This window comes from Mytilus californianus, unplaced genomic scaffold (assembly GCF_021869535.1).
Source record: "Mytilus californianus isolate M0D057914Y unplaced genomic scaffold, xbMytCali1.0.p SCAF_5, whole genome shotgun sequence".
NCBI lineage: Eukaryota > Metazoa > Mollusca > Bivalvia > Mytilida > Mytilidae > Mytilus > Mytilus californianus.
The window spans coordinates 31,158,077-31,185,935 of record NW_026262701.1 but is presented as its reverse complement, the minus strand read 5'-3'; the positions used below and the strand labels follow the sequence as shown (position 1 = coordinate 31,185,935).

The window sequence follows — 27,859 nt, the reverse complement described above, 5'->3', positions numbered from 1 at the left end:
TTACAAAACTATTTGATTTTACGTTGTTTTACCTCTTTTTTTCATGTTTATGTTAAACAGTTATTTTTTGTATAAATAATTTATGTTCGTTATTGCCTTGTGAATTAGAACATAATACAAAAAAAAACATATATTCTGTTTATTTCTGTTCAAATAATCAAATAATAGTATTATATTCCGCAACATTTTTGTAGAAACCATATCTCAGAATTTTGAAGTTATTTTGAAGACAATTTGATGACTTCACAGTATGCGATTTACTATAATATTAATGTTATCCTTACAATAATTAAAAAGGTTGTCACATACAGTCTAGATGAAGGACATGCTAAAAACAATAAACAAAAACAAAAATGTTGCAGACAGCAACCGATGTCAAGCACTAAATGACATGCTCCTGACATAGGAAAGACAACAAATAGAATGTGGCGGTGTGTTTACACATGTGTGTAATCCACCATCTAAATATCCTCAATTACCTTGGGTAATGGTGTTACAGAATAAACTGTACACATCAGTAGGAAAGGATTTGATTCATTATATCGGCACGAAGCAGTAAAACAAACAAAATGAAAAGCAAAAAAATAAAATAAATGAAAATGAAAACTAAACACACACGCACACATCACATACATATCTTAGAGCATTGGTAGAACTAGTAACAAGTTCAATAAGCTCCGTTTTAAAACATTAAGTTTATACCTAAGTCATTAGTATAAAGGAATAACACTTAAAGTTATATGTATATGAATAAAAACTTTTGTCTTTGCTTTATTTTAGTACTTTGGACTGACTCACACAACTACAGTTGCTTGTTTGTAAACACGTTGCCTCTTGCTTCGGCTTATTGTTTGGCTATTAAAAAAACAGGATGCAATCTCTTATATTAATAAACTCCACAATTATTTTGACAGTTTTTATCAAATATTGAGGCAACAAGGTACGACCTTTTGTAAACAATTGTTGGTAACAAAATTCATACTGCTTACAAATTGAACATTTTCAAAAACAACTTTAAAACTTTTTATTATATTCAAACATCTCCTCCTTAAACATGATATAAAGAAGGAAGTAATCCTAAGCATCAAATCATTCGGTATTTGTTTTAAAATCAGATACAGATTTTATTTTAAATGAGAGGTATAATTGTTTATCTGAATATTTTTCATGTCGTCGTAATCGATTATTTCCGGTTACATAATATATCCTTTTCATCCAAGGACGACAGTCAGTGTTTATTGAGTTCACAATGGAGTTAATTCGAATTTTCTTGATAGTTAGTGTTGATTTGTATTGTGCGATGCTTGCGAATGGTGAGTAAAAATTTACGTATATCTAATATTTTGTGACGTCATATTCGCCAATGGATGACTAAACATTAATACAACAGTATTCTACCGATGTTAAGATCTTGTAATTTCGAAAGTATCCGGAAACATGCAAGATTTACCTAATGACATACTTTACGACTATCTTGCTATCATCTTGGGAAACATTTAGACTGTTAATCAAAGCTGTCCTAAGATATTGAGATATTAAAGAATACATAATGTATTTAACAATATTGTTAATAAAAAACAATCCAGAAAGAAAATAGAGAAAAGTAATCATTGTGAAGATGTTGTTTTAATTAATATTTGTTTACTGTAATGTATACAAAAAAGAGGCCGAACATACCAAGGGGACCTTCAAAACGCATAGATCACGGCAAAAAGAGAAAGAAGAAAAAAAACAAACACGTGCACAAAATACTTCATAGAAATGTTTTTTTTTAAATACTACGGCTTTTATGATTAAAATATAGAATTCAATTTGTATTTGTCTTACATGTGCATACCTGTATTTATACAGTGTACGCAATTCTTCCACGGGCCCTTTTCATGCCGATCAAAAGAAAAACTTAATTTCATCCATATTGATAATATAACATTTAATTTTGAAACGTTTGATGATTTCACTTAAACATTTTTGACATGTTAGTGTTACACGATAATTCCATGGGCGTATTTAAAACGGACACTACATATTTCACAAGTAGCTGTTGGCAATCTAGTTATCAATTTACTATCTGGTCTTAACACTTAATAAATGTCTTAATGTATAAAACAATGTTTTGATGATTGATAGAATTGTGTCTTAAGACTATTTTAGGACTTGTCTTAGTCCTACGATTCCTTCGAACACCAGGGCCCTGCTCCCCAAGATTAATTTATTATGACAATTTTAATTCTGCAATTTTGTTTTGCCTACACGCAATTGACGTTTATATTACAAACGAAACAAACATGTAAGAACGTAAAGTTTCCTTGGTTTAAATAAATGTAGTTTTTTGTTTTGAAATTAGGATATAACTTATTGTATACTTCGTAATGACTGATGATAGTCTTCACTTTGGCATAGATTTAAAATAAAATTTGGGGACTAGCGTTTCAATGCCTAATTGCCAGTTCAGCTGTTGTTAATAGTCAATTACTTATAATCGTGAGTAGGCGGCTTTGTTGTCTGTATCCAAAATTAAAGACACTTATGCTTATGAGAGGAATATTTATTGAACAATTAAAAATAAAATACGTTAACCATTTTCGTCTGCTTGGAATAAAAATGTTGTAAGAAGCATAAAAATATATTAAAAAGTCTTTTTCGATTTTATGCTATCGTTCAAATAAAAAAAAATTACAGTCAGTATCATACCTTTTATAGATTAGACCGTTGGTTTTCCCGTTTGAATAGTTTTACACTAGTAATTTTTGGGGCCCTTTATAGCTTGCTGTTCGGTGTGAGCCAAGGTTCCGTGTTGAAGACCGTACTTTGACCTATAATGGTTTACTTTTATAAATTTTGACTTGGATGTAGAGTTGTCTCATTGGCACTCATACCATATCTTCTTATATCTAAGAATTATGCTTTGGTTAGCTTTGACAATGCGAAATATTAACCTCGGTTGACGACTCAGTAAACTCCCTTTTTGGGTGGTGCAATATATGTATAACCTTGGCTACTATTTTTTCGCAAAATCAATACTAAATACAACATTATAAATAAATACAATATTCCGTTAATCATTTAAATGCAGTTTGATGCACGGAAAATAACAAAGAAAATATAACATGTTAAAATTCATAGGTTGCAATTTTCTATAATATCGTATTTAACTGAATCCAATAACACTAATAATTGTAATACTACAAATACATACTGCAGTAAAATAGTGTCATCCTAAACAGATGTTGAACATTTGTATACTTTAAAATGATATAAAATTTACATATTTAATTTGCAATACACTCGGACAGATAAATGAGCGCTACAGTAATGTATTGGTTCCTAACAACTAAACATGACACCCAGCTTAGCAATTACAGGAATATCGATAGACAAATACTGCATTAAGTATGAAACCCTGACGTATCTGTTCAGTTTCGAAAAAAAATAAGGATTTTGGTCAAACGATTGCAAAGTTCGGAAATCTTTAAAAACAATCTACAAAAAAAAAAGAAAATAAAAGTGCTGTCTGGTTAGATATGAGTTAATCTGTTCGATGTGAGCCAAGGCGCCGTGTTAATAGTGTAATACCACCATTGATTTTCCCCTATTAGTCTTTGTTAAATTTGCACTTTTAAAAAAATTGTGCAGAATTTATCTTTGTTTCAAATGAAAAAATACTTGGCATGAGTAAAGTTTTATCCTGTCCAGTACTATAGAAAAATTTCACATAACATTTCATTGCATATAAGAAAATAACCATCACTGGAAGTTAACCAATCAAATTTCCCCCCTTTTTTAACCTGTGTACAAGCTTTAATAACCATGTAACCTCAAGTTTCCAAAATATTCTATAGAAACCCCAAATAAAAAACAATGGTGCTTTGAAATACCCAAGATATATGTTTATGACCCAGAAATGTTTTGCTGCAATGAAATGTAGGATAAATTACCTACAACAGTCAAATTAAAGGGAATATTTTTTTCGTACTATGATTTGGTGGTATTACACCTAAAGAAGACTTTTTTTGTTAAATAAACTGAATGTGACTTTTTTCCTTTGTAATACTGGTTAATTCAAGCATTCCTGTTAAGTTTTGTCATAATCAGTTCAATAGTTTGAGAAAAATCTAGTATAATGTAAGACGACATCTACAACATTCGAGCAAAATTTCTTCGAAAAATCCAAACCAAGCAGTATCATGATAGAATATAGTGTGGACCAATAAATGATCAAATATTTATCTCATCTGCCCACAAACAGTTGAATATGATACAAGGATTACTTTTAGATGATAAATACTACTAATGGACTTCTTTGTCTTCCTTATAAGGTCTCTTTTGGTCTATTTATACCTCTCGTTTCCTCAAAATTTCTACTTCTTAGGTTAATAAATACAAATTTTGGGGTAACTTTCACTCATTAATGATAGAAATGTTATAATAAATGATTAATTGAAGTATTCAAGCTGAATGAACTATCCGTATAAGAGTTTACTGTCTCCAAAGAGGTTTCAATAAGTCCTTACGTGACACTTAAATTTACGCGGCGTTCCAGAAAGGGACATAAAAAGCTTCTCTTTTGGTGAATAATTTGTTGTTACTGCTTTAAAATTAATTTCATTTACTTCAAACTATATATTTATTAAAGTATTTCTTAGGAATAATTTTCTAGTATAGCAGAATATAAGAAATAAGGAGAAAAAGCTATCTAAACTCTAAGTATTGCTTGTTCTGTCAACTAATATTCATGGTAAAGTCCTATTTCAAGGTAATTTTCTCATAAAATGTGTTTTGGAGACTCAATCCACTCAGAATATTTCATTATTTGTAATATCTCACTTAAATAGCAAGAAATTTTAACACATGGGAGTACTCACAAGGTCAAAGGTGCATATACAGCTTCCCATATTAGGTGTAATACCACCATTGATTTTCCCCTATTAGTCTTTGATAAATTTGCACTTTTCAAAAAATTTTGCAGAATTTATCTTTGTTTCAAGTGAAGAAATACTTGGCATGAGTAAAGTTTTATCCTGTCCAGTACTATAGAAAAAATTTCACATAACATTTCATTGCATATAAGAAAATAACCATCACTGGAAGTTAACCAATCAAATTTCCCCCCTTTTTTAACCTGTGTACAAGATTTAGTAATCATGTAACCTCAAGTTTCCAAAATATTCTATAGAAACCCCAAATAAAAAAATAATGGTGCTTTGAAATACCAAAGATATATGTTTATGACCCAGAAATGTTTTACTGCAATGAAATGTAGGATCAATTACCTACAACAGTCAAATTCAAGGGAATATTTTTTTTCGACCTATTGTCGTATGCAACCGGATGTGACGTACTATGATTTGGTGGTATTACATCTGAAGGCCGTACTTTGACCTATAATGGTTTACTTTTACAATTTGTGACTTAGATGGAGAGTTGTCTCATTGGCACTCATACCACATCTTCTTATTTAACTTATATCTATTTATCGTTTCATATTCCGGATTGTTTTTACTTAGCAAACCCTATAATGGCAATGCCAGTCACGAATCTTTCTGACTATTCTGGAGAGTCCAAGATTATATATAAGAAAATAATCTTCAATAGTAAAAGATGCCTGAGAAATCACACCACAAAGGCAAGAAGTATAAAAATGGCTTACTTTAAAACTAAGCGTCGGAGAAAAAGAATTTAATTTCTCTTAATAATGTTTGATTGATCACGAAATCGAAAAAAGGTAAATGGTGTTTTCATTTACAACAACAATCCATGCACGCACGTCACCGTACATGTATCTCATTTCTTCTTTACAGTCAGGCATTCGGCTTGGAAACAAAGCTTTTACGCAATTGAAGGTTTAAGACGGCGTCAGGAAACTGGTTTGAGCGGAATTTTTGTTATATGTCTATCCTGTAGAATGAAGAACATCAATGAGGGTATCCTCATGAATATTAATTTGAAAGCTCATATTACATATTTTTCGAAACTAGATTAATGTGGTCGAATTTATCGAATGTCTTATTTGCACGTCATTGAATACTTAAATAAACGGACTGTTTCAAAATCCTTCATTATCTTTTAGGAAAGCCAGATCCACCAACAGATGTTCGAATAGATATAATTGATAATACTGCTAAAGTCTCATGGATAATACCTTTCAACCAAGGGGTAATGTATTCTCGGATTTATCTTAACAGTTCAAAAGAAGGCGACATGTTTTTAGATGAAAGAAAAAAAGAAAAAGATATACCATTTCCAGATTCCAGCTTTGAGATCGCAAATTTAAAGATGTGTTCAGAGTATTATGTCAGAATACAATCTATAAGTGGATCAAAAAATTCAGAATTCACCACACAAACGTTTTGGATGACAAGTGAGTTCATATGTCATTAAGACTTTGAATACAAATTGCTGTTGTCAATCAAACAGATAGAAGATGCGTTATTATGTTTTTATGGATGTTCGATCCCATGTTTCAAAAAAACAAGCTTTTTAAAAGACTGTTTTTAATTGATAGTATATAAATAACGAAATTTCAAAAGCACGAAAAAATGGCAAGTCCGTGTTCTTGTTTTTCAGATATAATTACTTAAAAATTTGGCAGGAAATGAGTATCTCTAGATTTTTCTTACGTTTAACTTTGGCACCTTTTTTCTTTCAAAAACTATGAAAAAATAATTAGCATTTTATAATATTTTCAAAAGTGGCTTTTTAAACTATACTTAATCAAATTTTGAAAAGAAAAGTAGAGGTTGGCAGGCTAAATTTTTATTGACACTACATTGAAAAAACTAGAGGGTTCCGAATATCTGACAAAAAGTGAAAAACAAGAGTAGCGAACAACCTTAAGTTACCGTCTGTAGCCGACAATATTTTGATTGTATACATTGAACTTGTATTTATAATAATTGGGTCATTTATATTCTTCAGTTGAGTCATATCTTATATTTTTATGAACTGATTGAAATTTTAGAAACGGTAAGGATTCATTCCTTTCAAAATATTAAAACGATTTATTTATATTTTGAAGACAACAATATTGGTGAAAAGATGAAATGTGGACGGTTGAGTCAATATCACATATATTCTATTACATCTCCAAAGGAGTGGCCAATTAAGTTTAAGGTCAAGTTATAGTATTCGGATCATGTGAAAGTTTTCGAAAAAAGATAAATAAATGCAATTTTTTTTTTTTTTTTTTTTTATAAAGTTTATTGAATAAATCTTTGGAAATTGATGAACTTTTCTATAGAAAGCTAAAACAATTGGAGGAAAACGTTCTTCAAATTGATATCTTTTTGGGGTTTGGTATTTATATATTTTGCAAATTTCTTTTTATCATAACTGATCAGTGTTCATTCAATATGAACATTTAATACGTTATGTATGTTGAAATAATATTTTGAGTTGGACAAAGCTTTGTTTGAAAAAAACCCAACTTATGGTACTTTTTTTAATGTATTATATGTATAAATGACAAGTGTTGCCGCTGAAAAACAGTTCAAGAAGCCTAAAAAGAGAAGCGAAAACTATTTAATAATATCTTTGCATATTGTTATAATAACAATTTTAAGCTTAGTGTAATTTCATTAATTATTAAATTATTTTCCTTACGAATCATACCACCACGTATAATACCGATTTTCGTGAACATAGCATTATTTTTTAACGTCTTGTCCTTTTCCTTAAAAAATCATCGGAAGATACCAAGACCGTGTTGATAAATATTCCATATCAACTTCACTAATAATACATGATAGTCTTGAAATATAGATTATAGGTAATGACTTTGTTTATCATCTTAATCACGTGTTATAGTGTTTTTTTTATTTGTCTTTGTATATTTTTAAACTTTACTGTTTAGTCCATTTTTGGTAATATACTTTTGGCGTGCCTCGGTATTTAAACATTTATACATTTATACATATACTATTATGTCTGTTTGTTTTGCTTGCACATTGTCAATATAATGAAATTCTATTCACTGTCATACAAGTGAGAGGTTTAGCTAGCTACAATGTATGAAACTAGGTTTATTCCACCACTATCTACATAAGGAAATGCCTGTACCAAGTCAGGAATATGACAGTTGTTTTCCATTCGTTTGATGTGTTTGAGCTTTTGATTTTGCCATTTGATAAGGGACTTTCCGTTTTGAATTTTCCTTGTAGTTCGGTATTTTTGCTATTTGACTTTGTTTTGTAAGGAAGTTAAATATGCTAATATTTGACAAAATTTGTTAATATTTTTTATATCTATTTTTCTTTAGGTATATGCATATGTTGTAATAAATTATTATAATTTCTTTCGTTTCTTCAATCCTCAATAGTTAGTTGGATTTTTGAATTTCAGTACCTTTTTATGAATTATAATTTTCAACAATTTGTTCATGACTTTCAGGATAAAAAAAATGTTTAAATCGAATATGTCCAAATTTTAAGATATACATTTACATTTTAAAAGATTATGTTAAGAGGTGAAGAGGGTGCAGTTTGATTAATACATATCAATGTAATCATAAAAATTAAAAAGATTTTAAATTGATAAGCCAAGTGTCAACATTAATAGTTCGATCTCAGCTATGATATGATCAATGCCATCTGCTCATCAGGGGGTAAATATTTCTATTTTCGAGCGGCATCTTTTTGAGCAGTGAAGAATATATGTAGCATACTAGGTCAGATAATGTTCACGGGTTGAAGGAAATCCGTATTGATGTTTAGCTCACGAGTTCAAAGGTCAAGTTCATAATAGCAATTGATAGGCTGGAGTAGACTGCCTGTCTAAATTTCACCAAACGTTTCTTGAAAATGCATCTAAGAAAGAACAAGACTCTTATTGATTTTGAGTCAGTTTTACAAATTCCAAAGTCTTATTGGCTAAACATAAACTAAAATCTTTAATTGATATACAACACAATGGAGTTTTGAGACACTACGTTTGTTACCAAACACCAGATATTAGGATTTCCGGAAGTAAAGTTTCAAGTCCCTAAAACTTTACTTCAGCAATTACCATCAATTGACAAAAAAAGGCAGCATTCGTGACAGAAATAAAGATAAAAAAATATATTCCACACAACAACTGATTCTACGACTACAGTTCCATAAAAACTTAGCTGAAACATGTAAAGCCGTGGTGCTGAGTTAACATATTTGATTTCTGATTATCTGTATGAGATGGACAGAACTATTCAATCATTGTTAAACATATAAAAGTCTTTTATAAAAATCGGATCTAAAACATTATTTTTAACATTCCAAAGAAAATACTTGCTGAATGGTTATATTAATATCAAAGCTACAAAAGGTTGTCAAAATGACAGCAAACGAAGTTTTTCTGACAATAACTAGTGTCATTGTTAACACAATCAAGGGCAAAAACTGCTGAAAGACAAAAGTGAAAATGTTCAACTATTCTTATCCTCAATTTTGTCATCAGTAACAACATATCAATTTTTAAGCAACATTGGTGAAATTAATTTCAAGTTATTGCACAGAAACAGCTGGAACCGTTCATCACCCATTTCCCGTCCGCTAGCCGTTATTCTCCAAAATGTTTTATTGAAAAGCACGTTTTAACGCAAATCTATTAAAGGAAGAGTTATTTTTTCCTCACCTGTAAAAGTTTTTCCCAACTGATTGTATATGCAAATGCAAATGTTTATAACATACTTGAAGATGACTAGTGTTTTGATATATGCAAAAATATTTTTGAAAAAATGAAATATTACAACTGAACGTATGAGCACACATACAATTTGTTTTTCTTAAATGCTGTTATCAAACATTGAACGTTTATTTGTTGTTTTTTTATGCATTTGAACTTTTGTTTTACCACAGTGACATCAAACATGGTTTGAAATCAGTTTTGTAAGGATATATCACACTGTTTAGTTTTTTTTCAGAGTTATGATCTCTAAGCCCTTCATATTATTTGGAATGCTTTCCGTGAAAGCACCTCCTTCAACAAACTTTGTACATTTATAAAATACGACCAGAAAGGTTCTCTTATTAATAGTAGTACCGTTCTGTTGTCCACTCTCGGATTATGCCAGTTTGTATAGAGATATATTTTATACTCTTCATTATTATTGAAATGATTACTGTATAAATGAAATTTTCATTTACATGCCTATCATTACAATATAAAACATTTATGTAACAAAGTTAGAAACCACAGATTACCATTCCCCGTTGGCATTGTATTTATATATTTAGTGAACCGTGAAATAAGAGTCAAACAATAGTTTGGTATATAATTATGGACGTGCACATAATAGTTAGCATGTATACAAAGTTTCCAGCTGTTGTGACCACAACATCATGGTAAGCTTACTACCTTTACCAAACACTTTGTTTTGAATCGAACAGATGCACAGATCGGAAATATAATGTCCCCTTTTCTATCACATGTAAGGATAAAAACAGAGATTTTGAATTGAAGCGTTTTTCCCTGCTTGACAGACAGTATAGGTACAACAACAAAATAATCATAAACCTGGTCATACGTTCTTGTGCTTCATGAAGACCTTTTTAATATTTCCGTTTCTATAAAGCATTTGCTAAGTGAATTCCATGGTAGAGCCATTATTGATCTACGGAAGTTTCATATTGAGGAACGAAATCATACACCGTTATAAATACTGTCAAAAAAAAAGCATGTGAAAACATTTTGTCTGTTTGCAAGAAATCGTAAATTATCTCCGCTTGTGGTGATTATGAATAGCCATCTTGTATCAGTAAGCATCGCAGTTATTTGTGTTTCTAAATTTTAGTTAATTAAATGGGATTGACCAAAGGAGAAAAGCATTTAAGATTTGTCGTTGAACAGTTGATAGAAAAAAGGGGGGATAAAGCAGTGATTAAAAACAACAACTTTATCAAATGTGAATAAAGAAATATATAACATTATGCTAAATATTTATCTTCATACGAAGTCTGTTAGCGCAAAGATCAACGTACTCGACAATGATTAATGGCATCATTAATTTATAAACGACCTTGGAAAAAATGGAAGTAAATTACGATCTTATAGAGAAGTTTTACGTGTTTGTCGTTTTGAACCGTATGTCTCAATTACGATACCTCGACAACATGGACGCGTTATGGTATTGTTCTATGTCGAATCACCATAGTTTACTCTGAAGACCATATCACTATTACTTGGTTTGTTTTGGGTGCAGTTTATAAAAGTATGTCGCTGACTAGGTTAGAAGGTCTGTCTTAAAGGTGCAGGACAATCTAAGTTCAAAGTTTCCTCTCCACCTACAATTATAAAAAGTTTTGTCAGATTCAGACCCATTGAATGCATTGACGTATATTAATTATGCTTGAAGGTCTGCAAACAAAATTAAGATAACAATTTTTTTGTTTTCAAAAAATTATCTTCAAATTCAAATGAGCAAGGTCGAGTCCGACTCAGATTATGGAATGCCTTGCAAGATATTGTTGCTGCTCACAGCCAGATGATCTGTTGCCAAACTATTTTGAGTATCTATTATCAAGCTTAAGTTCAAGGTCAACAAGTGGCGAATTTTTTGGATTAAGGTATCAGTAAATATCTCATCGTGACCTTCTTTAAAATAAATTTTTTGTTGTCTTATTTTCAAAGTTAGATGTTTTAATAAGATAAATTCAATTCATTAATACATCCATTATTAGTTTACTCTTCTATTTGCAATATTACAATTGTAATTCAATTTACAGACACCACATTTACTGCTGAAATTGACGAAAATGTTACTTTATCATGGAGGACCAGTTTGACCTATTTATATGTAGTTATGGGGCCCACGGGATTCACCTTATTTGAGGTACATTTTGACATGTTAATGTCTAATGTGGCTGAAGCAAAATACAAATTTGACGTCACGACACAGGATGTAAACACCATCAACATTACCGTTATCAATGTGAAGAAGACAGATGCTGGGCTATACCAATCAATCGATAGATATAGGAATAATAAAGTTAATGGATGCTGTGTTTTAGTTGTAACAAGTATGATATCAATATATAAATCTGATTAAAACCATTATATAAAAAATATCTGTCCACAGAATACGATAATTTACTTTATCGGCTATCCGTTTTCTGTTTTTAACAAAATAAGCGGTACCATAATACAGATCTATTGCATCATTCGGATATTTTAGGAAAGGAAAAGCTATGATAAGAGCCATTATTTCGCCTTTGCAAAAATTGTAAACTTATACAAGCCTGTCAAAATCATGTTAATTGTATTAATAAATGACCGGGTGAATATATGATGGACACTTCATTGTACAAGGTCACATGTAATTTCATTAGGACATCATAAACATATTGAATTTGACACATTTGACCAAAAATGTCCATTTTGCACAAAGGTTTTGAACAAACTTGGGGGAAATATCTTTATAGTCTATGCTATGACTAATATTTTATTCTGACAAAAAAAAAATTATGTACGAAATGGTAATATTATGTCAATTATGTCAATGTCTTCATGTTTGTGATCTTCAAGTGACAGCATTACCGGCATTTTCACACAAAAAATTAAGGTTTTATTCTCCTTTCCATTATCAATGAAATTTGAAACCAGCCTTTTTTCTTTATAAAATCTAGTTGATTTTAGATATAATTTTTCCCATTTTCAAATCTTTATTGTAGGACGCTTGTGAGACACTTGTATACTAAACGTTACCAGATTATTGTGATTTTTGTTTAAAATATATTCATTTATATATAGGACAAAGTTGATATTAAGAAAGTGTGAGAAATCGGAAATCTGTTATAGAATATATTTTTGATAATAAATAAATATAATATTTTACAAAAATACAAATTTAACGGCATTTTAATTGCTTTTGTAATATTTCAGCGAAACCAATGAATCCAATTTTAACCATTGATCCCGAGCAGCCATTCGTCAACAATAACATTTCCTTATCTTGTAATTCAATGGTTCAACGGTGGCCTAGAAACATACCATCAAAACTGTCATATCAGTATTTTGGAACTACAAGAGGAGATACCGACAACAATAAGCTAATATTACAATCACTTACAAAGTCAGATAAAGGAATAAACATATCATGTCAGGCAACTGATGATCTTGGAAATGTATCTAACATGAGTAAAAGTATTAGTTTGGATCCTTATTGTACGTATAATATAGTTGTATAAATATTCAATGTCAACTGTAGTGTGGTAGAAATTAGTGTCATTTCCATGCTTCAGGTATGGTTTATACTTTATTTGGCCTTTTTTAGTTTTTTGATTCGAGCGTCACGTATGAGTCTTTTGTAGAAGCAACGCGTTTCTGGGGTTCAAAATTTTAAGCCTGATATTTATGATGAGTTTATTCATAAATGTGTGGTATATGCTACAAGAAAAATCTATTACTCATTTAAAAAAGGCTCTTAACATAGTATTTTTATAACAGAAGTTTGTCTGGCAACCAACATAAATTTGCAAAAAATGTCAAATGCTGAAAAGTAATATTGTCTTTTGTTAAAGCTAACAAATTTTGAAACATAATACCAGTACAATAATACTGATAATGAATACTTCCAAAAAATTGTGAAATCTTAATTATTGCAAACATGAATCAACATGGTTGTTTTGCTGTAATGTCATATGTATATTACATTTTATCCGTTACTATGACATGTACCTTACGTTCTAAGGTATTTATATAGCACACTAACTAAATAGTTTACTAGTGGAGTATGAACATCTTACCTTTCAGGAGCACCAGCCGATTTATAATGCAGGTTTTGTTGATCGCTGTGTATTTTTTTTTTGTTACGGCAATCACCTTTAAATTGTAGCCAACAAAAGACACAGATCAATAATAAAATTTAACAAGATTTATTATACACAAGTTTACAAGAAGTAGTACACAATTTGTCAAATAGAAGTGTCAACTTAACTGTCAAAATATATGTCCGATCCTTTTGTCTTTTCTTTATCCGGAATTCTTCTCTTCACTGTTGTCGGAATCAAACAGAATGTTACGTCCAATAAGTCACAATCTAGTATGATGTAGTTAACGTAAATAAAAGTGTCAATCCAACATCTGAGAACACAAGAATGTCAATGTCTGATCTGCAATTTCGATATCTGTATATATAGTTATCACGGAAACTTCTAGAACACTGTAGAAAGGAAACCCCTAGAAAACTATAGAACGGAAACTTCTAGAACAATTCAGAAATTTAGATTACGCATCTTTTATTATGATCATTCTGGAATCGTCATGTAAGTAAAATACAAAGTTCTAATCGTTCTATCAGTATATATGATTGTTCTAGTGATTTATAAACTACACAGTTACACTATTTTTTTATTATTATAAATAGTATGTAAACATATTACAAGACCACACAAAACAAATTAGGCCAACTAAATAAATATGATATATAAATATCATAACACTTGATAAAATAATTTGAGAACGTTTGTTAGCCTTTTACTTTTATTACCTATGGTGTTAGCTGTCCTGCATCTGCTTCAATTATGAGTTGTCATTTATTCCTTGGTATAATCTTGTTAATTTTTTTCATTGAATGATTATTTTATGGTTTTTACTTAAAATAACAATATGCTATTTAACTGATATAGATGGTCCTGACATAGTTGTGCTGAAACCTGAATACACGGCTATCAATGTTACAGAAGGAACTATACTAGGCCCTATACATTGCACTGCCGATTGTAATCCGAAATGTATATTCAATTGGATATTTAGCACATCAAGACATTTTGAACTCGTCCATTCATATCAGATTCTAACTGTAGCTGACATAAAGAAGAATCAGACTGGGACCTACTGTTGCAGTATTGTTCATCCTTATGACATAAAAATTATGAGAAGAATAGATCTAGTAGTAAATGTACAGTGTAAGTATCGATTTATCTGTGGAATTTACTTTATAGAGTGCTTACTAAGGTTAACAAAACACGTCTTCCCTAAAAAAGAAAGAGAGAAAAAAAAAACCAAACCAAAGTTGACAATTATTTACCAAAAAATATTATTTTCTTAAATTATTAAATCGAAATATTTCCTTTTTTAACCTATACCTCAGCTTCATGGCGTCACTATCTATCTTGAAAATACAATAGACAAATATTCACAAAATTTCACAAGTTAATTAGCCATCCGGTGTAATTCATACATCACATATTAGGTCTTACATAACAAAGTAAGTTCCAGCAATGTCAGAGTTTGACACGCTTGAACCGTTAAACCTTTTACATGTTTAACGAATCCTTCAAACTCCGAAAAGGCAACCATATTCAATATGTTCAACGTTTGTCATTATCATTGATTCTTTTGATCATAGATCAACAAATGCGAGATACTTATCCAACTCAATTAATACAGAGAAGATGTGATCGAAGCAGGCGTCCGTATCTCTTGCAAAATCTTTGTCGCGCTAGCTAACACTAAGACATAAAACTTATTAACGTTTTACAAATTTTAACGTGTAGTTTGAGGATTTGATACTGACAATGACGCGGTCTCATTCAGTGGGCACAACAAACTGCATAAGTATGTATATGGATTAAATTAAAGGATTATTATTATGAGGTCACCATGATAAAAAAAAATAATATGGCGAAACAAATTGAAAATGGCAATATTGATTACGTGACCAGTAACGTAGGTAACGTTTAACTTTCTCTACAGACCTTAAGTCAAATAATGACCGCTTATGTTAATTACCTTGAGTGACTGGTAATTAAGTTAAATAGAAAAAAAAATATGTAAACAATATTCTTTAAAACGTTGCGAGTCATATAGAATCACACGTCCTATTGTTTAATTTACTTCACAAATTCCCAGAACGAATTATAATTAAAGCACACTCACGTTATTTCTTGTGATTTTTTTATTCGTGGATGTGGACTGGACATACAGTATCTATATACACATATGTTGTGCTATTGATTCGGTATAGTACTTGGTAGTAATCAAACCTTCAAAGTTGGTAAATTGTTTTGTGCGTTTTCTATGGTAGATAAAACAGATATGGTCTCAGCCTTCAACTAACATGATTTGTAAAGTCAAAAATGATAATAGTATATTGCAAAATAGATATTAACATCGTTTCCAAAGATTTCTAAGAAACATTTATTTCTGTTATTTATCTTAAGAAAATGTCAATAGATATCTTTATAAACTAAGCAATACGAAAATGAAATTTTAAAATCAAAATTTCTGTTTTGAGATGATTTAAAAATTCAAAGTAAACATTGAAATTAAGATATGAGAGGGAATCATTAATTAAATACGATGAATAACAATACAAATGCTCCAAAACTGTCTTATCCAATATAATATTAATAGCAGTCCCATGTTATACGATAAGTCTTAACTCATTGGTGGGAGTCGTTGCAACCATAAAATTTGTACATGTACAAACCTGTTTCATGACTTCACTAGTATTTGTCCTTACATTTGCTGAATAGTTATGCACGTCCAATATTTAATATGGGCACACATATCAGAGAATTTTAATTTAATCATTGTAAGTATAACGGAGTATTTTTACAGAATTAATCGGTGTGTAAATTCAGCCTTTCAGCCACGAACGTCGGGCTATATTTAGCTTATGAGAGAGTCGGTGGAGTTTACGCAATATAAAAACTGCGAAAAAACCTTTCTGTCTATGAAAATCACATGAAACCACTTTCGGTGTCGACCAAATCTATTTGGAAAATCGTTCTCTAGGTTCCATCAAGATAACCAGTTTCGACATTAAGATGCTTAATATATTTGAGATATCCTAAAAAAAAGGATCACAAATAGAAGAGCTAAAATCGTGTCTGGTCAATTACTGTAACAGTTCTAGTGTTCTAGTATGAGGGGGTTAAACCTTTGTGTATATACATACCGGTTATTTATTACTATTTCATTTACAAAACAGATACATCTTAAAAATGATGTATTAACCCAAATTAAGTAAACTAAGTTGATACAAGTAATTATGAAATATTGCATGTGTCGTTTCAGATTCCCCCAAAATTATAGAACTTTGGCTAAGTGATAAAAACGAACCTTATGAATGGAGTAACGGTACAATCCATAGTGTCAGTGAAGACGTAAATCTCAAGATAACATTGAGTATTGAAAGTAATCCAGATCCGCAAATAGTATTAAGCTCGTCTTTGATGAAGTTTCCACCATTACGTTATACGAAAAGAGGTATTGAGTTTTTATCAGAACTCCCTTCTCTTAAATGTGAAGATTCAGGAAACTTTACTATACAGGCTATCAATGGAATTAAATATGGAGATACTAGAACAGTAAACTTAATGATATATTGTAAGTATAATGACAGGAGGATATATCAGTATAGACTTTTAACGTATATAATATAACTGTTTCAGTTCTGTTATGAGACGAAGAACATTAACCAGCAAGGTTCCAAGTAATGCACTAGTCTAACATACGGCTAAATCATATACAATTCGAAAGCATATCATCTGTACTATTTGTTTTTGTATTTATCGTCAAATGATTGTACTATGAGCTTTAAGATAAAAAATCCATGCCGGACAACCTCTTTCTTCTCAAGATATCAACAATTTTGTATGTTCTGTCTCCTGAATATTTCAATAATGTATTAAAATGAGACAAATTTTAAAAGAAGGGATAAACAATCACTTTTAAAATATCATTGACGTAATTGCAATAAAAAAACGACTGTTTCCAGACATTTCAGTGAAAATTGTCGAAAACTAACATGCTTGTTTAAATGTGATGCTTCTTATATAGATAATGCATATTAAAAGGCTTTACTTTATGTATAACGTATCATGTTTTGTTTTTGGTTAATCGTTACTGTCCAAGGTGTGTTATACGACACAGCAAATGTTCATAATTTAAAATGTTGTTTACCTTTTTTAAATCTTAAAGTACATCAAATTTTGCATGAGGGGTTTAATGAATCAAACGCTTAGCACTTCTTTCATTCGTCCCTGAAGTATTTTTCTAAATTGTTCATACCCTTGTAGTTCATTAAGCTCAACTTTATAATTTGATTTCTGTTCCTGTTATTTTAACAACAGATAACATTATCAAGATTTAGACACGTCACATCAATATAATTCCCGCAATATTTAATGACGAACAATAAAGTGACGTTGTACTAGTGATTAGAATTAAGGAACATGCCCAACATCAAAAGGGAGATTTGTAAACCCTTCAGACGATTTTAGCTACATTTAATACCAAATAGGAATTCAGGGTTATGTAAACAAATGGCATTCAATGAGAAAACGTACAGCTTACAGATTAGTTTATAATTAAAAAAAATTTGCAGGTAAACCTCGGAATGTCATAGCAGACGTCAAGACAATAAAAACAAAAGTTAACAAAACTGAAAATATAGTAATGCAGACAGTTTCATTCCCTAAGCCAACTGTACTTTGGGCTCGTACGACTGGATTCGTCTGGATGGTTCAAAAAGATAGATATGATTACAGATATAGAATGTATTCTTCTATACATATTAAGTCGGAAGATGACTTTGGCGAATATGGAATACATGTATGCAATAGATTCGGATGTATTGTAGAAATTATCACTATAGCATATGAAGGTACTATATTATTATGCATCAATTTAACCATAGTTTTATGATCTTTACACAAACACAATCTGTTGTTCTTCTCATTGCTGATGATCGTCACGATAACATTGCCTGAACATGGAGGTGTATATAGTCTAAATAGCAATGATTTTGAATGTTGCTTTTATTTATTTTTTTTTGCAGTAATTCTTTTACCAAACGGAAAATTCAAATAGCATGTAATGATCTGAAGTTTATAAATTTATCAATTGTCGGGAATCTTACGAGTCAGAAAAGCGGTTCGGACGCATAAAATTCATAACGTGTTGTTTTCATTTTTTATGAGAACTTTTCTTTGTTTATATCTTATAAGTGTGTTTGCTCATACGCGGGCATGGGATATACTCAAGCATTAAAATTGAGAATGGAAATGGGGAATGTGTAAAACTGACAACAACCCGACCATAGAGCAGACAACAGCAGAAGGCCACCAATGGGTCTTCAATGCAGCGAGAAACTCCCGCACCCGGAGGCGTCCTTCAGCTGGCCCCTAAACAAATATGTATACTAGTTCAGTGATAATGGACGTCATACTAAACTCCAAATTATACACAAGAAACTAAAATTAAAAATGATACAAGACTAACAAAGGCCAGAGGCTCCTGACTTGGGACAGGCGCAAAAAATGCGGCGGAGTTAAAAAAGTTTTTTGAGATCTCAACCCTCCCCCTATACCTCTAGCCAATGTAGAAAAAACAAACGTACAACAGTACGCACAGTAAAACTCAGTTTAAGAGAAGTCTTAGTTTAAATAATTTATGGTATTTTAGAACTATGATAAATGATAAACTTTTTAACTGCATTTTAAGCTATAAGTTGTGCAAATTTCATCATTTTTTTCATGGTACGAAAATTTTACAGGGAAAAAGGTACCTTTATGATTATGTCATGAAGAAGAAAACTATCTGAAATGTGTTTTATTACTAGAGGATAGTAGAAAACTAAGAAAAACGTGTGTCACTGTAAACATTTTCTGTTTAATATTTTGATATTTGATATATAGTCTATCATACAAAGCTACATATAAACTCATCATAGATACAAGGCTTAAAATTTGTACGAGTACAGATCGAGATCCAGTTTCGTTCAGGTGCAGAGAGATTTTTTCGAAATTGTGACCATTGGAAAAAAGAAAATTACTTTAAAATCTAAGTTGTGCACATTTTTTTTTTTTGTGTAATGCTTATATCTTTTGGTTTGATGTTTCGTTCTTACTCATATCAAAAGAACGACTTTTGCCGATATTGTAATCCTTGAAAATCGAAAATTGCTTGGAAATCTAAACTTTTTAAACAGTTTTGTCTGTAACGCTGCTTCGTGTATCTAATAGCTATATATAGTTTGATATTCGGTATATAGTCATTTCATCAGATTTTTTTTGGCAAGTGAGCGATATGTACAAAAGTTGTTTGCTGGCGCATTCTGAAAGGAAAATTCCGTGAAAATCTCAATTTACCGCACTATCTCTTTTAATGTCTGAAGTAGATAAGTAGATATTTGTCCTACAATTTTTCAAAAAACTTTAAAGATAAAATTAAATACAGTTCCTATTGAACCATTTTTGACCAGCTACAATTAAATGCTTGTTACAAATAAGATCTTTTTCAAATTCCAATTTAGAAAAGGGAAGTTTGATAGTTTGCATTAAATTAATTTCAGTAATGTATATCAATGTGCTGTAATAGCTTCCTTCAGCTTGACCAATACTGAACTTATTCAGTAACAAGTTGACAAAGATAGAGGACTTCAGCTGCCGACTCTAATTACTACATGATATTTCGATTGTGCCATTTGAAAGGGGACTTTCCGTTTTGAATTTTCCTTGGAGTTCGGTATTTTTGTTATTTTACTTTTTTTCATCACTCACAACGAAAATGTGCTGTCTATTAAAGCAGATATGTATCAATACTTTTTAGACAGCTTATAAATAGCCGGTAATAAAATCCATAAACACATATGTAGCGAGTTTGAATATTGTGTCACCTTTGATATAAATGGATTTATTAAAAGGTAAAGTATTCATTAATATCAAAGCAACGAAATACAACATGAAAGTTGATTTCATACTTATAAAAAAGTACGAAAGATTAGCAATGTACAACATGTTACACACTTTAATTTCAAATGTATCATTCTAACATGTATTTGTATCGCATTGTATGTCCAAAAGATGATGCTGGAACAGCCAAAAACGAAGACCAAGGAATGTTTGCAGCGGGAATAACAACTTTAATATTTGGTTTGATAGCCTTAATTCCTGGAACATTTTTCGCTATTCGCAAGTGTGAGTCATATGTATCATAGTTACTATGGAAGGCCTATCTATAGTATAGTATTTCAACATTTTTGCTACTCATATGTATATTAATTCTTGTTGAATTGCCTGTTGTCCTTCGAAAATGTATCCTATTGAAATGTTTCAGCGTTTGCTAATGTTGGTACGGTACTAGCATGAAAATATGGATTTTCTGTTAAAATTTGCTGTTCCGAAATGTTTTTTAACAAGCTCTGGATTTGCAAATAGTTTGGCCTCGAGCTTCAGCGAAGAGACATTTATTGTCGAAATGTGCATCTGGTGCTGAAAAATTGGTACCGCTAATGAATTATTCAGTATAAAAACATATATTAAGTTGTTACGTATTTTTTAACAAAGGTTTTTATAATATCAGGTCGAGGCAAAATATTCCTTCTGTTAAATGCAAAGAAGCGTAAAACGAGAATCTGCATCAGCATACATGTAATGGAATGTATGCCAAAGGTACATCAAAAACAAAATGAACATCATCACTTTAAACCAATCAATGGTTATTAGTAAAACACGATCAGCTTATTAATAAGAAGTAGGTTTTACTGTCAATTTTCTCAGTATTTAGTGTTTGTGTAATTTATTTTTGATTGTTTGCTTGCAGTATCCCTTGATCATATGTTTTGTCAGCGGATGTTGTTTGATTGCACAACTGATACCTGCACCCAGTATTTCTATCATGTCCTTCATTTTTTGATCAATTATTTTACACATAGCTTTTTAGACCTGATTTACATATGGATTTTTAAGATTTTTAAAATGTTTTATAGATATTTTTTTCCAGAACGTCATAGTGTCAAATGTATTGGTTTATCCGTCTATGTATTTCAGGTTTGAAAACCATGAAAAAAATATCAGTTCAGTAGGTATTATATATACAGTATCTCAGACTTCATATTTACACCCGATACCGCCCACAGTAACATACAATATGAAGCATTGTGCGGAATAAACGTATGCCAAAAAAACCAAAGGTAAAATAAACTCAACATATTTTCAAATGAATTACTGGTCTAGAACGACTAAAGACGTTACAGGATATGTTTTCATTGATATTTCACAAGCTTAACATTGTCTTGCTGATTTCATGAAGCGACCCATGAAGGTTTTCGACTGAAGACATGCTCTTAAACATATCTCTGGATTTACCCGGTTTTTAGATCATCATTTGATCAAACATGGGTCAGGTGATATATAAAATCATACAAAAAACAAAGAAATCAGTACAGAAAAGGCACTGAACTATTTTATGATAATTTAATGGACGTATAAACTAAAACAACAAATACTTCAAAATAAAAATAACCATTTTTCCGAAACATCTAGTAAAAATTGAAAATATTTCTAAAAAAAAAAAAAGTCTTTGTTATTTATTTGTAAATCATCTGAAACTTCATGTACTCATCAATTCAATGTAACGGATGTTTATATGCATCAATTATTTATGGTAATCACAATCATTGACATAACCAATCATAAAATGATTTGCGATAGTGATCATACACTTACGAATTATTTTGCAAATGTGCATTCAGTAACAAAAACGAATAATGTGAAATCGCAGTATATATCAAACTCATCAACTACTAAAAGTTGTTTTTATGAATTATTTTTGTTATATATAGATCTGATGAATATACTGATGTGACGAGAAGAAATCCAGCATTTTCAGATCAATATTCTAGCTTGCAGCCTCAATCAGGTATGTTTCACAAATGAGTATTTCATTCATGACATAAAAGACTAGACCATCATTTTGCATATTCATTGCAGTATTTATCTAGTTTACTATTTTGATTCGATCGCAACTATGAAGTCTTATGTAGATTAAATGCTCATAAGGTATATACAATTTATTTTCGTATGATCACGCAGAATTATTCGGTTTATAAAAATTCACAATCTACCTATTTGAATAAATAATCATGTTTCTGCTTATTAAAGAATTGAGTTACATTCATCTCGAGACATCTGCAGTCGAATTAAAATCAAAATCCTTTTTTTTTTTTTTGAAAGATCATGAATAGGTCAAAGTTGATTTGGTATATTTTACTGCATTTACGAGAAGCTGTATTAGCCTCTGTTAAATAACCCAAATACAATAAACAATTCAATTTCCTGACTTCACTAACTATAATATTCATGTTATTACAACTTATTGTTCAATTAAAAATTTATCATAAAATAAACAATACAAAGAATTTGAAGACTTTATGGACTTTATTGACCGATGGTTTTCTTTATCCACAATAAGGACGTTATCTAATTTAAAATCAGCAAATAAACGTAGTTAAGCATATCTAAAAAAAAATTCCTCGGTGTGGGATAAATACGATGAACAATTTGCAACAAGCCTCTAGCACCCTTTTCAAAACATTATCTTCTGAGGATATCGTATGTGCTTTTTTCCTGCAAAGACATCTGATAGGAACTTAATGTTTTAACCGTCCATTACTGCTGCATAGTCCAGTCATCCCTTGACTGCAACGACCGTAAGTTAAGAAGAAAAAGCACCAGTTCGTCAACAATTTAACATACTTCCGCTTCTAAAAATCTAACATGTTAGGTTGACTTTATTCAATATTATTGCAAAAAGAAAACATTTAGATGATCAATGAGTATGAATAATTGGGGACTAAATGCTTTTTTTATTTTACAGAATCAAGACCTCTTCAAGAGCCCAGGTAATTATAAAAAAATCATATAATATAAAAACGTTCATGTGGTAACACTTGACAGCACCTTCATATGATAAATGTATCATGCAAAAACAAATAAATTTGTTTCCAATGATAACCTTGTAATTTCACACCTACTTAAAAAGATATTTTTTGTATCTAGTAAATATAGATTGATTGATTTGACGTACCGAAGAAAAAAAATCTAAAACGGTGGTAAATGAAACAATTTTATTCACCACGGTTTTAGGTGTTTTTTTTTTCAGTACGTCAAATCAATCAATCTATATTTACTAGCTAAAAAATCTATTTTACACTAAAGAGAAAACGAGCAAAAAAACCGTAATATACCAATGTTACGATTCTAGAATTACCTTCATCAGGAACTTGAGAGACCAAATAATTTTGCATCTCAAAAAAATATGCATAAACAATTTGAAAAATTTGAGAAAGTTCTGATAACATAAGGTACATTCTTAGTAACGCAATTTGTAACTAGCGCGGCAAACATATTCGTTTTATCACATTAGGAGGATTACAATGAAATTATAAACAGTAAGCTGGAAGTGTACAGTGTGTATTGCTGCTTTTTCGTTAAATTTGATCTAAAAGAAAGATCGAGATCATCAATAAAAAATGCGTAAAATAAACATTGTTAAACCTCGAGAAAATATTTTGCCTTTAAAATCGTTAAATAAAAACTCCGCGAAAATACACCACTTTACAAAATGAACATGTTTCATGTTAATTCTCAACGTACCTCAAGGAGTGGATGGTATCATGCAATGCTCTTGTCACTCTGTTCCTACGTCCATTTATATGTTAGTTACACCGTCCGTCAATTCGATCATTGCTTCGGTACGGATTACTAAGCCTCTGTGTTAAACACTATTATATAATTGTCTAGAATTATGTGATGTACAGTTGAGACGTGTTAACAATTTTGTAATCTGCCTCGTAACCTCTTTCTTTTGTAACGGTACAATGATGTATTTTGCAAATGAAGTATTAAGTTATGAGTTTTTTCGTATTTTTTTTTTTCCTTTCTGTTTAATGGACTTTGTTATAATCTTGAACTCAATAACATTGATATGTACCATTTAACCGATTTTCTGCTAATATCAGTATGAATGAACTTTGAAATGTTTTAAACATACATTCAGGATTTGTTTTCTTCATAATTTTCATTTACAAATAGTCTTATTTGATATTTGGCGTGGAACTTGGAAAATTGGGTTGTTCCATGTGAACTAATTTCATATCTGCCAGAGCGTCACTATCTATCGAACGATATTTTCAATCGCACATGCATTAAAACCACCAGACTTGATGTTTTCGGTTACACATCCCCAAGTTTCTCTGTATTGGATTTATTTGATTTTTGTGGTTGAATTTTGTAAATGCTTTGTTGAAACTTGTAAGGAGATCTGCTTCCATGTATGTCCTAATTTACAAAACTTTGAATTTTTAGTATTCGCATACATCTTGTGCAACTGTTTGTTTTTAGTTTTCATGTTATTACTTTTTTTCTTCTCGAATATTTGTATACAATATTGGACTATAGTAAATATATATGAATATATCTAACAGTAATGATACATATGAAGAATGTGGAATAACACCTGAGTCGGATGTCTATCAAAATATTGAAGAGGGGTGAGTAATTACTTGCTTCGAACACATAATGAAACATTCAAAATTAGATGATGGAGCGATACATCTATACATACATGTACATGCACCCATTAAGCATTTGTAATATTTTAATTTGTTTTATATTATTATTTTGGATGTTTTCTGGTAAACAGGAGATAACTGTTGAGTTATGTCATATTGGACACATATTATAATAGCATACAACGTTCAATACTTTAATCATGTACAAGTAACGTGTTTCCCCTGGTGCATCTGTTCTATTTATCTAAGTTTCGAACAAAAAACAATCATGTTGTTTACAAACCATACCAACCACTAACACCATGATTCTCCACTAAAAAAGATTAACAAACCAAGACAAACAACATACAACACATGGTTCAGATAGTCTGCATTGGTACAAGAACAGCATGTCGAAAGGTCATTCAAGTTTAACGAGCGCACAACCAACCCTTTTGCCTATATAAAAAGTAAAACATACAAAACAATCACACAGTCCATGTACCAACAGGTTAAACATTAAGCGGAACAAGGCATCAAAAGACATCAAATGATTTTCATAGCAAAATCAAAATGTACTCCCTTGACATTGGAGTTTTACCAGCTACTGCATATGACATTGAAATCATACAGCGACTGCACCCGAATGCATAAACACGGAAATAGAGGTTGGCATGCTATTACGACATAATTGTCATAATGTGATCGATAAAACAAAGAGTGAAAAGCTAAGGTAGCCATAAAAGATATTGTTTGAATGATATTGTCATGTTCATTGCATTTAAACTAGCTACTTTACTAGTACTGACTTTGCAGATACACCACGGCTAAGGTAGACATCATTTAGATATTTTATATAAATTAAACTCTTTCCCGTTTTCTTTTCATTTGCATGAAATGTCTAGATGGGTTTAAACTTCTTCTTCTTAGAACACTTTCTAAATGCATGAACGTTTAATTGCACAGACGTAGAAATAAAAAAATGATACATATACTAAATTTTATTTAACTTTATATATATATGTACATTAGATGTGAAAAGGTTTTACGAATTTGTTAATAAAGTTTTTTTACTGTCTTCACTATGTGAATCAAAATATATTTTCAGATCGGGAAAAGAGAAAAAAAAACACCAACCAGATGATGAGTGCTGAAATGAAGATTTAGCCGTTCGCTAAGGATATTGATTTCAGTTTTGATATATACTTCTGTAATCAGTTAAACAATATGTTATTTAATGATCTGTGTCCTTCCAGGTGAATGGTATACTATTCTGTGTGTTATTTAGGTATCTGATATTTTAGATATGATGTTAAAAGATACATCAAAAGACAAAAAAAGAAAATCGGAAATGGGATAATGGCAAAAGAAATTGATCTTCCGCGGACATATTTGGATAGTTATTTTAACGCTTCCTTGTAATAAATTTATTTCGTGAAAAGGTGACTGACATTTCTCTGCGTTTACCGAACTTTTTCCTTTATCTTCATGCAAAGTCAAATTCAAAATGAATTTCTTCAATTTTAAATGAAATCAAAATCATCAAAAAGACACAAGCATATATTTAATTTTTGGATGATACCCTGCATGAACATTTTCATATGGAGGAAAGGCAAACAACATTAGTTTGGTCATGTACCTTCTACAAAAATTGGGACGTCCACTAAATTAGGTACAACATTTCATCATTCGTTTGTGATCGTGTGATGAATTCCAAACTAAAGGTTTTACAGTATATTCATTCAGATGACACCAATACCACTAGTTTTGATGGCTTAAACATTTTGCTTGTTATTTCATCTTTTTGATTTGGTTACTGGTTGTTATATGAATTTCTATTTATCTTCATTGTCTTGTCAATCGCCATGCTTGTTTTACAATAGTACTTAGACATGTACTAAATTTCTACACTAATATGAGTATCTGTCTTAGATGAATATTTATTTTATTTAATGAAAATAATGTATGTACATTTGTAAGTAAGGTTAAAAATATAGTAGATATATGTGACTTCCAAAATTTGGAATAATTAAAGTAATTTAAAAGACAAATTGAATACAAGCTTAAGTTCTTTACAACTGTTTTTTTTTAAATCAAATTACTCACAAAAACATGTGTAAAAGTCCCCAACAACGTGTACAGTAAGGAACACATTTTTGAAGGAAGAATTGAAATTTGAAGTATATTAAGAGATCTTGAATCTGCATGCAAATACTATTTGATGGAGATTTAGATCTAGAATTACATACCATAGACCCCCAATAGAAAAAGGGAGATTTCATAACGTTGATAGAAATGATAAAACATTTCATCTACGGATTTGAGACGAATTCCATTATCTAGTAGTATTTTAGCGACAGTAGGAAATAGTTATCGGAGATATGAAATACTAATTGGCACATACAATCATATAATTACATAATGCGCCAGTAAAACAAAACTCGTAAGTATAAAGATTATGTTAGTCTATCAAATACGAGTCGGTTCTGTTGGTTAAACTGTAACTTGTATTGAAACCACTGTAATGTATGTACATGTTTGTACATAAATCACATTTTTGTAAATGTGCTGCTACCCTCTGTACATTTGTATCTTCAATGGAAATAAAGT

General features: G+C 30.6%; 1 protein-coding gene across 1 annotated transcript; it reads left to right on the top strand.

The window, feature by feature from the left end:
* Window positions 1–1,227: 1,227 nt before the first annotated feature.
* LOC127700216 (uncharacterized) lies at window positions 1,228–27,859 on the top strand. Its single transcript, XM_052203639.1, has 12 exons — window positions 1,228–1,313; window positions 6,068–6,358; window positions 11,694–11,987; window positions 12,850–14,873; window positions 16,990–17,301; window positions 18,302–18,580; window positions 20,781–20,894; window positions 21,747–21,777; window positions 22,541–22,617; window positions 23,575–23,599; window positions 25,184–25,249; window positions 26,358–27,859. Exons 4-12 carry the CDS (start codon window positions 14,540–14,542, stop codon window positions 26,401–26,403), a joined length of 1,284 nt encoding a protein of 427 aa, XP_052059599.1. The 5' UTR covers window positions 1,228–1,313; window positions 6,068–6,358; window positions 11,694–11,987; window positions 12,850–14,539; the 3' UTR covers window positions 26,404–27,859.

What these genes read in the sequence shown, in the direction of transcription:
- LOC127700216 (XM_052203639.1), top strand. Translation starts at nt 14,540, where the DNA reads ATGATTATTTTATGGTTTTTACTTAAAATAACAATATGCTATTTAACT. An exon ending in TATCACTATAGCATATGAAG is followed by an intron (nt 18,581 to 20,780) that starts GTACTATATTAT and finishes TATGTCCAAAAG; the next exon opens with ATGATGCTGGAACAGCCAAA. An exon ending in ATGAAAAAAATATCAGTTCA is followed by an intron (nt 21,778 to 22,540) that starts GTAGGTATTATA and finishes TGTTATATATAG; the next exon opens with ATCTGATGAATATACTGATG.